Raw genomic sequence first — 9,472 nt, 5'->3', positions numbered from 1 at the left:
AGTTCTGCAGCCTCTGGGACACACATGTAGGTGCATAAAGCCACCTAACTTCCCAAAAGTACTCTGACCGCCTCACGTTAGTTATTCCTGTAACCGGCAAAGAAGAGGACAACCCGTCCAGCGCCTCAGGGTTTCAAGGCCGGGGGCCTTGGGTAGGACGAGCTCATGCCAAGGCCCGCCCACTTTCTCTTCTGTCCAATGGCTTTCCTGGACTTCCGAGCGGGAGTGGGAGGGCCCAGATTGTTAGTAAACGCCGAGCCACGTGCGGGCGCCCCTCTTGGAGCCCCCGGGTCGGCGCGTGCGTACTCTGTACGCACCTCCTACGCAAGCGCGCGCTTCTGGGCGGAAGCAACAAGACCCGGCTGCACGTGGGCTCCGGGGCTATGGAGGGGGAAATTCAGACTGAATCGAAGATCCGGGCTGATTCTGGGACAGAGCCCGGCCCTAGGGTCCCCGGCTGTAGCCTCCGGCACTTTGCCTGCGAACAGAACTTGCTTTCCCGGCCTGATGGCTCTGCCTCTTTCCTGCAAGGTAGGAACTACTAGGTTGTATTATTTTGGGGGGGGGGGGTTACAGTGTACTGCTCTAGCTGGTAAAAATCTCTCTTGAACTGGTGCAGTTCTTGCCGGGGTGGACACTACTGCATACGCAGGTAGACATATATCTCTCCCTCCAGACTAGCAAGGAGAAGATTGTTAAGTACGTAGAATGGGAGACGGCAGACCACCTCTAAAGAATGAATACTCCAGAATAGGGGAAATCTTCTTATCCGGGGGTCTCCCTTGACTAGGTTCCTCTCCGGTTTCCCACACACGCACCCTGGGTCCATACATCCCAGGCTGAGGCAAACCTGTTTGTTTGCATAAATGCCCAGTGGACTGTCACCACTTCCGGTTTACTCCCTAGCCCGGTGGCAGATCTTTTATCCAAATAGTTACTTCTCAGATTGATGGTGATGTCCCCAGCCCCACCTCTTGGGTAAATGTCCCTTTGACTGGGATACACAACTCTCCCTATATCCCTAAGATTGGGGTAGTTCTTACCTATTAGGGAAATATCCCCTTTTCGTAGCTAAACAACTCTGAAACTAGACTCAGTTCCCTTACCCCTCTGAGGGAAATATTCCTCTGGGGATAGGCCTAAGGGTCACCCCCATAAATGCTTCAGACCCTGCTCTAGGGCATTACCTGAAACCCAAATACAAAACCTGCTTTCATTCATTCTTTCATTGAACATGTACCTTTGCTTAGTATTGTTCTGGGCAATAAGTAAATAAATTTTTTAAAAATCCCTGCTGTAACGGATTTGACATTCTTACATTCTAGTCAGAGAGACAGGCAAAAGATAAGTAAAATATGTAGTAAAAAACTGGAGAAAAATACAGTAAAGATGTAGAATGGGGTGTGCCAGAGAGGGTTGCAGTCTTAATTAGGATGGTCAGGAAAGGCATCAACTGAGATGGTACCTTTTGAATAAACACTTAAAGATGGGACTTTACTGATGATCCAGTGGCTAAGACTCTGAGCTCCCAATGCAGGGGGCCTGGGTTCAGTCCTTGGTCAGGGAACTAGATCCCACATGGTGCAGCTAAGAGTTCGCATGCCCCAACTAAAGATCCCGAGTGTTGCAGTGAAGACCCAGTGCAGCCAAATAAAAAATTTTTAAGGCAGTTTTTTTTTCCCCTAAAATTGGCTTTTTGCAGGGGGAGCAAACCCTAAAGAGATTAAGAGGAAAGCTTTTAAAGCATTAGGAACCAGGGTCCTGAGGCCAAAACTTGCCTGGTGTGTTTGAAGAACAGTCAGGGGGACAGGGGTGCCTGCATCGGTGACAGGAGATGGGGTGGAGGTAAGGAGGCCTGCCCCTCATATAAAGTCTAGTGACTGAGAATGGAGCCATGTGACATGTTCGGAATATATCTTTATAGATTTTAGACTTTCTGGCTGCAGTGTTGATGGTAAAGGGCATGGGGGAAAGGAGGAGAGGAGGGTGGCGCAGACCAGAGTGGGAGCAGGACTGGTGGTGAGAGTCGGAAGGTAAAACCGACAAATCGCGGGTAGTTTGGTTTGGGGGTATGACAGAGTCAAGGATAACACTAAAGTTTTTTACCCAGACCAGCCATGCTGGAAGAAAATGAGTTCAGTTGGAAACATTACATTTGCAGTGCCTAATAGACTTTCCCATGGCAGTGTGGATTCGGCAGTCGGACATACAAGACTGGAATTTGGGGGTCCTTTGGCTCTAGATGGCAGTTCAAGCTACTGATTGGATGGAATCACCAAGAAAATTAATATAGATGGAGAAGAGAAGAACTTAGAACTTAGCCCTGTGCCTTCTAGCCTGGGTGGAGCTAGGAAAAGACATTGAGAAGGAGCAACTAGTAAGGTAGGAGAAAAATCAAGAGAGGGTAGTGACCTGGAGCCCAGAGAATGTGTTTGAAATGTAAGGACCAACCAACTGTTTTGGTCCGGCTGAGAGACTGAATCATGTGAGGATGGACTAGACCTGTGGGTTGACAACTTGGTTGTCTATTGTAGGTGGTGCAGCCAAGAGTCACTCTGGGACTTCCCTGGTTAAGATTCTGAGCTCCCAGTGCAGGGGACACGGGTTCCATCCCTGGTCCAGCAAGCTTCCACATGCCTTGCATCACAACTACTTGAGCCTACACACCCTAGAGCCTGTGCTCCACAACAAGAGAAGCCAGCGCAATAAGAAACCTACGCATTACAACGAAGACCCAACGCACAGCCAAAAATAATAAGTAAAATTTAAAAAAGAAAAAGCTGTTCTGGTGGAGGGGTGGAGTCAAGGAGGAAAAGAGTCAGTGAGCAGAGACAGCTCTTCAGGAACTTTGCTGTAAGAGGATAAGCTAGATGGGCCAGGAGTTAGATGGATGTGGGGTCCAGAGGGGAGGGAATTGCTAGAGCCATGGCCTCAGGAAGATGAGAAGGGAGGCAGTCTTGTGCCCAGGTGAAGCACAGACAGCGCCTTTGGAGTAACAGGAAGGAAGACCCCACTGTGGATCTAGTTCTGCTTGGATAATTTCCTCCTCCAGGGTCCATTCTCCTGGAACCAAGAGAGTCCCTCAGTTGTATGGCAGCTCTTCCTCCCCTTCCCCAGAACAAAAAAGCCTCTACCTGGGACCTCCCCAGGCTTAGCTCTCTTGCTCAGTGCAGGTGCCTGGAGGTTCTTAGAATTTAAGAAATACTGAGCCCCTTGTGTGTTCTAAAAAAGAAAGAAATACTGAGCCCCTTGTATGTTCTAAAACCCCAAAGCCCAGGACCCTGGAGCAGGGTCCTCTGCAAACCCTCACTAGACTCTCCAGTGAGGTTAAAAATGCCAAGCCCCAGAACCCACCTATGCCAACTAAGGCCAGCCCTCTTTGTGCTGATTGTTTAGTCGCTCAGTTGTGTCAGCCAGGCTTCTCTGCCCATGGGATTATCCCAGCAAGAATACTAGAACAGGTTGCCATTTCCTCCTCCAGGGGATCTTCCCAACCCAGGGATGCCAGCCCTCTGTATTTTTAAATGATCTGCTGTAGCGATTCTGGTTGCAGGCCTGTGTTTTGAAACCGTGCTGGAGCTCCATGTCTTCCCACTGCAGGTTGCAGGTCCAGCTGCACGTTAGAATGGCCTGTTGGAGCTCTGAGGCTCCCAGTGCCTGAGCCCCAGCCCCCAGCAATGGGATTAAGGCTCTCTAGGGGAGGGGCCTGGGCATCTAGATCTTTTTAAAGTTCTGCAGTGAGCCCAGTGTGCATACAGGGTTGAGAACTACTGTGTTCACTAGTGGGTTTTGTTTTTGTTTCCGTTTTATTTCTGTTCTTTGGTCAGGTCAGGTTTTAGTTGTGGTGCGTGGGCTTAGTTGCTCCATGGCATGTGCAGTCTTAGTTCCCTGATCAGGGATCGAACCGGCATCCCCTGCATTGGAAGGTGGATTCTTAACCACTGGACCACCAGGCAAGTCCCCTTCAGTGGTTCTTTGTAACTGAAATACAGTAGAAAATATCCGAGTACGTCAAAGCAGCAACAGTAAGAGTTGTTTTGGGAGGCGTTCGTTCCATTTACATCCACACAGATTTGTGTGAGTTTTGGGTCCTGAAGTGTATTTGAATCTAAAATGTATTTCTTCCAGGGAGTTATGATCAGGAATGTTTGGAAGCTGCTCTTGTAGTCCAGTCTACCCATTTTGCTGATGGGAAGACTGAGGCCCAGAGAAGTAAGCAAAATCAGCTGAGATTACAGAGCCAGGAGGAAATAAGCAGGTGCCAGGACCCAGCCCTACATATTCATCCCTTTCTCAGGTGTCCTGACTGCTGCAGAATCTGGGGATGTGAGCCAGAGGGAAGAGAACTTGGCCTGGGGGAAGCTTTGGAAGGAGAAGTTGGGACCAGCAGCAGTAAGAAGGGGGAAGGTTAGCACTCAGGAAGAACTTCCTGTTAAAGTTATTAATAGTAGCTAAAGTTCTTTGGGCACTCAGCAACTTAGCAGGCAGCATCCTAAGTATTTCTCTTTTTATCTCATTTAATCCTCATAGCTGTGAAAGATGTCCTGTAGGTGTTTGCGTTGGTTTTTTTTTTTTTGGCTGCACCGGGTCTTAGTCCCAGCATGCAAACTCTTAGCTGTAGCGTGTGGGATCTAGTTCCCTGACCACGGGTTGAACCCAGGCCCTCTGTGCTGGGAGCTCAGTCTTAGCCAGTGGACCACCAGGGAAGTCCCAGGAACGTACTATAGTCATCCTCATTTTACAGATGAGGAAGTAGAGGCAGAGACATGAAGCAAGTGCTTAAGGAATCACTGCTAACAAGGGGTGGGCCAGAGTGAGGGTGACGTGGGGACCCCTGGCCACCCAGCTCAGGGCCCACAATGTTAAGTGCCTTGTGTCAGACCCCAGAGGCAGGGAACATGCAGGTGAGCTCGCCCATGCTTTCTCCCCAGGGGATACCTCCGTCCTGGCCGGCGTGTACGGGCCAGCCGAGGTGAAAATCAGCAAAGAGATCTTCAACAAGGCCACGCTGGAAGTGATCCTGAGGCCGAAGACCGGACTGCCTGGTAACTGTTCCTTGCGCCCGGTGTCCCCGTCACTGCCCTTTCTGGTCTCCACTCCTCCTCTCAGCTCCCCTCAGCTGTTTCTTCTTCTCCAGTTCTCTGCCTGTACGTCTCTATCACTTTTCTCCCTCTCTCCATCTTCTCTCCCCCCTCCCCCCTTCTTTCCTGGCTCCATCTCTCCTCCTTTCCATTAATCTGTTTTTCCACCCTTTTACTCTCTGCCCCCCTCACTCCCCAGGGCTGGGTGCAGTGGGATGGGAATGGACAGCAGCACTGGACATGGGAGAGCTCTGAGGTTCTCCTCCCCCGGGAGGCTCCCTTGGTGGGCACTGGAGGTGGCAGGCATTAAGTGGGTGGCAATTAGGCCCTGCCTCCCTCCCACTGGGACTCCTCTCTCATTCCCGCAAATTCTTCCTGGGCCAAGACTGCAGGCCCTTTTCTGGAGGCTTGGGTGGGGCATATGGAGACAGGTGAGCCAGCTGGAAAGGAAGAGCCTGACAGCCCAAACCCACCCCTGATTTCCGCAGGCGTAGCGGAGAAGAGCCGGGAGCGGCTGATCAGAAACACATGCGAAGCGGTGGTGCTGGGAGCGCTGCACCCCCGCACCTCCATAACTGTGGTACTGCAGGTCGTCAGCGATGCTGGCTCTGTATCCTTTCCTCCAGGAAGTCCTCCAGAATCTCACTGATTGCCCTCCTTGTTGATGGCCATGTACACACCCTCTCCTAGTCTGCTTGACAGATGTCAACTTGTAGGAACAGCAAACACGGCTTGAGCGTTTACTGTGTCAGGCAATTTATACAGCACGGACAACTCACACTTCCAGTAACTGGCAGTGCCAGGACATAAGCCCAAGCCATGTGGTTCTAGAGCTCAAGGCCCCTAGCAGCTGGGTCCTGGTCTCATGTTTCAGGTGAGGAAACCAAGGCCAAGAGAGGGGAGGTCGCTTACCCAAGGTCACACAGCTGGAAGGCAGCAGAGGCTGAATTCACACACAGGCCCATCTGACTCCAGAGCCTATGGCTTTGACCTCATTTCTGACCCTGAGCTTGGATTTGAGGCTCAACAAGTGCAGAAGCCCCGAGCAGGCAGAGCCTTTGGTTCGGCAGCTCAGCCTTGGAATGTGGCTGCGGTTTGGGTGCAAGAGGCAGAGGCCCAGAAATGGGCATTTCTAGACAGCTCTGTGGATGTGTGTGGCCCTGCGTTGGGCAGATAACTTCACAGATGGGGGAAGAGGAGCACTGTGAACCCACTTCACAGATGGGAGATAATGGAGGGTCAGTGGCAGAGGTGGGGCTGGCTGACTGTAAAGCTGGGCCTGGGGAGGAGAGACTTGAGGAAACTGAGCTGGGGCTGGCTGTCTGACTCAGGCCTGGGCTCCCCTTGCACAGGGCCAGGGCCACACCTCTCCCTGGGACTGCCGGCTCCCTGAGGACACTGACTCCTCCCTCTGTCATCCCGCTAGCCTGTCGCCAGCTAGCACTGCTTGCTCAATTCCCCAGCCCCGGGCCTGGTTCTGCCACTGCCTCCTTGTTTTATCTTGAAAGGCTTCTCACCTTTGTTTCCCTGAAGGTGCATACCTGCTAAGTATCCTTGTGATCCCTGACTGAGACTCAGAGAGAGTAAGTAGCTTGTTCAAGGTCACACAGCTTAGGGTGGCAGTTCAGGTTTGGAACCCAAGGATACTAGATCCCAGGATTACTCTGCCTTTCTGTGATCAATTAGATGTCTGGTGTTCACGGCACTGGCCTGGTGAACCGGAGGCATGGATGTGTTCTGCTGACCAACTTTCAGTAGAAACTCTTAACATCCACTGGCGATCCAGTGGTTGGGACTCTGCGCTGTAACTGCTGAGGGCCTGGGTTCAGTCGCTGGTGGGGGAACTAAGATGCCACAAGCCACATAGTGTGGTCAAAGAAAAACAAAAGATGAAAAAAGAAACTTAACCACTGCCTGTGGCTCCTGGCCTGTTGCCTGAATGCCGCCTGCATGGCCCTGGTGGACGCTGGTGTGCCCATGCGGGCCCTCTTCTGTGGGGTCACTTGTGCTCTGGACTCTGATGGGACCCTCATGCTAGACCCTACTGCTAAACAGGAAAAGGTAAGTATGAAGGGCGGGGTGGTGAAAGGCCCTGGACAGGCACCCTCCCTCTCCTCCTCCTCTGGGCCTCGCTTCTCCAAAACAGTTGGCTGGTACCAGCTCTAACCCGCTAAAGTGACAAGGGAGTTGATTTTAAGAGGTTCAAAAAGAAAAGCAAAAACTTAGAGTTTCTTCTTCAGTGGCTCAAGTTCACAGTGTGCTGAGGCTCCAGTTATTCCCAGTTATCTGCTCAGGACTGTGACAGTCACATCCAGTCAAGAAAGCAGAAAGAAACCCCTTGAGAGCTTCAGACGGGGGGTGGGCAAGTGGAACTGAATGCAGGGAACTGGTCACAACAGCCGTGATGGAAGAGCTGAAGAAGCAAAAGGGAAGAAGGGAGGCCCCCCCTGAGATGAGAAGCCTGAAGCCAGCTCCTGCTGGGCGCTGTTGGGGACATGGGAGCAGTCAGATCTAGATGAAAACAGTCTGGCTCTGGCCTGGCTGCTGAGGTCCACAGCCACCCTTTCTCCATGACGACTGTGGTGGGTGATACGCCTCAAACTCCTGTGAGGACCCAGATGCTGCTTTCTCCTTCCTCTCTTGTCTCCCACCAGATTCCCGCTACACCCAAACTGGCAGGGGAACCTGGGAAATAGAGCTTGCTGGCTTCCAGCCCCAGAGAGCAGAGCACTCTGGGAGGCACTGAGGGATGACCATCACCGTGGCTGCCCCTCTGGGGCAGAACACTGTGCTTTGGAAGCCCTGTCAGAGCCACGTGGTGGGATCACGTGGGGAGCGATTCCCTAGGGAGGGGGTGATGTGTAGACTCCCCTCAAAAAATACACTTGCTAGGGCCTGGCTGCGGGAAAAGCAACCCCCCCCCCCACCCACCCCCCACACACACACACACCCACTTTGGGGCCAGCTGAGATTGTATCTGAGGGGAGGGTTCCAGGTCTTCCACCTTGTACCTCTCGTTCCTAGGAGGCCCGGGCAGTCCTGACCTTTGCCCTTGACAGCGTGGAAAGGAAGCTGCTGATGTCCACCACCAAGGGGCTCTACTCCGACACCGAGGTACCACTGCATAACTGGGGGTGAACACCAGGCCTTTTCCACCCCCCTGACATGAGGTCCGGTCACTATTCTAAGAGGCTTAAGGGGAACCCCTTCCTTGCACCCCTTCTGTAAATAGGAGGTTTTAAAGTTTGTGGCCATAGAAGCCTTTGTGGGAATTTTAAAGGGAAACCCAGATTTCCACCTGAGAAGAGGGGCTCAGGTGGAAATCAGAACATGGGGCACTTGAAGCCTCCCAGCTTCCAGCTCAGAGCTGTGCACCCTGGAGTTTGGGGTGTCTGAACAGAGTTTGGCACCTGCTGGGCCAAATGGTCACCAAGAACATTTACCACCTGGCCCTCCTGTGAATCCAGGTATACACGGCAGTAAAGATTTGGGGTCTCAAGTTCCATGGCTATTAAGAGTATTCGGAGTCACAGGGCCTCTGGGTCTGAAATTCCAATCTCTGGGTCTGGAGCTCGGTGAGCCTGGGAATGCTTCTGGGGGCAGGAAGCCTGACACTGTTGGTCTGAGGGCCTGGAGCTGTTTAATCAGCCCTGAAGCCTTCTCTAAGGAGACCATGAAGTGAGGAAGATGATAATGCATGTGGAGTAACCCCCTCACCACCACCCTCCCCTGGGGAGCGGGGCTCCCGGTGAAAGGGGAGGTGTTAGGTTTGGGGGGTTCTGGGAGTCAGGTGGGGCCCCTGGCACTAACCGGCCCCCCTCCCCTCCCAGCTCCAGCAGTGCCTGGCTGCAGCCCAGACTGCCTCCACACACGTCTTCCGCTTCTACCGGGAATCGCTACAGAGGCGTTACTCCAAGAGCTGAGGCAAGCCAGGGCAGGCCGCCCCTCCCGCCACCTCCAGCGTCAAAGAAGCCAGCAGGCCGGCCCTGCCGAGAAAAGAGTGGCTATAGCCGGCCCCCTGGGCATGGGGGACGGGCACAGACCCCGCCCCACTCCAGGAAGACACTGGTAGGGTAGTGCATTCACTGAATGAAGCTACTCATTCTAACAGCCCCATGAAGCCGGGACTGCAGTTAGAGTGTGCAAGCCCTGCTGGGTGCCAAGGCCTCAGCAGTGAATGAGGCTCAGGTTCGAGGAACGTTGATGTGATAGACAAGTAACAGTAGTGTGTGTTGGATGGTGGATGCTATTTAAAAAATAAAACAATACAAAAAACTTTTTTAAAGGGGGTTTAGGTGAGTTCATGGCGGGGAAAGGGGACAGATTCAGTACATCAGTTGAGGATACCTTCGTGCGGAGGGGGCATCCGAGGGAAGTCCAGGAGAAGGCCA

General features: G+C 52.6%; 1 protein-coding gene across 1 annotated transcript; it reads left to right on the top strand.

Annotated features, from left to right (window-relative positions):
- The first annotated feature begins 237 nt into the window (after positions 1–237).
- Positions 238–9,366, top strand: EXOSC5 (exosome component 5). Its single transcript, XM_086352685.1, has 6 exons — positions 238–531; positions 4,932–5,045; positions 5,570–5,691; positions 7,002–7,142; positions 8,106–8,195; positions 8,912–9,366. Exons 1-6 carry the CDS (start codon positions 384–386, stop codon positions 9,002–9,004), a joined length of 708 nt encoding a protein of 235 aa, XP_086208811.1. The 5' UTR covers positions 238–383; the 3' UTR covers positions 9,005–9,366.
- Positions 9,367–9,472: the final 106 nt, after the last annotated feature.

The sequence above is a fragment of the Bos grunniens genome, chromosome 18, assembly GCF_055505025.1.
Source record: "Bos grunniens cultivar Pamir isolate PY7600 chromosome 18, Bosgru_T2T1.0, whole genome shotgun sequence".
Taxonomy (NCBI): domain Eukaryota; kingdom Metazoa; phylum Chordata; class Mammalia; order Artiodactyla; family Bovidae; genus Bos; species Bos grunniens.
Note: the sequence above shows the minus strand (reverse complement) of the source record. Positions and strands in the feature narration are given on the sequence as shown.

Bases quoted from the DNA above. Each gene is read 5' to 3' on its own strand.
- EXOSC5 (XM_086352685.1), top strand. From the start codon at position 384: ATGGAGGGGGAAATTCAGACTGAATCGAAGATCCGGGCTGATTCTGGG. The intron at 7,143-8,105 runs GTAAGTATGAAG...TCTCGTTCCTAG, and splicing joins CTACTGCTAAACAGGAAAAG to GAGGCCCGGGCAGTCCTGAC. The intron at 8,196-8,911 runs GTACCACTGCAT...CTCCCCTCCCAG, and splicing joins GGCTCTACTCCGACACCGAG to CTCCAGCAGTGCCTGGCTGC.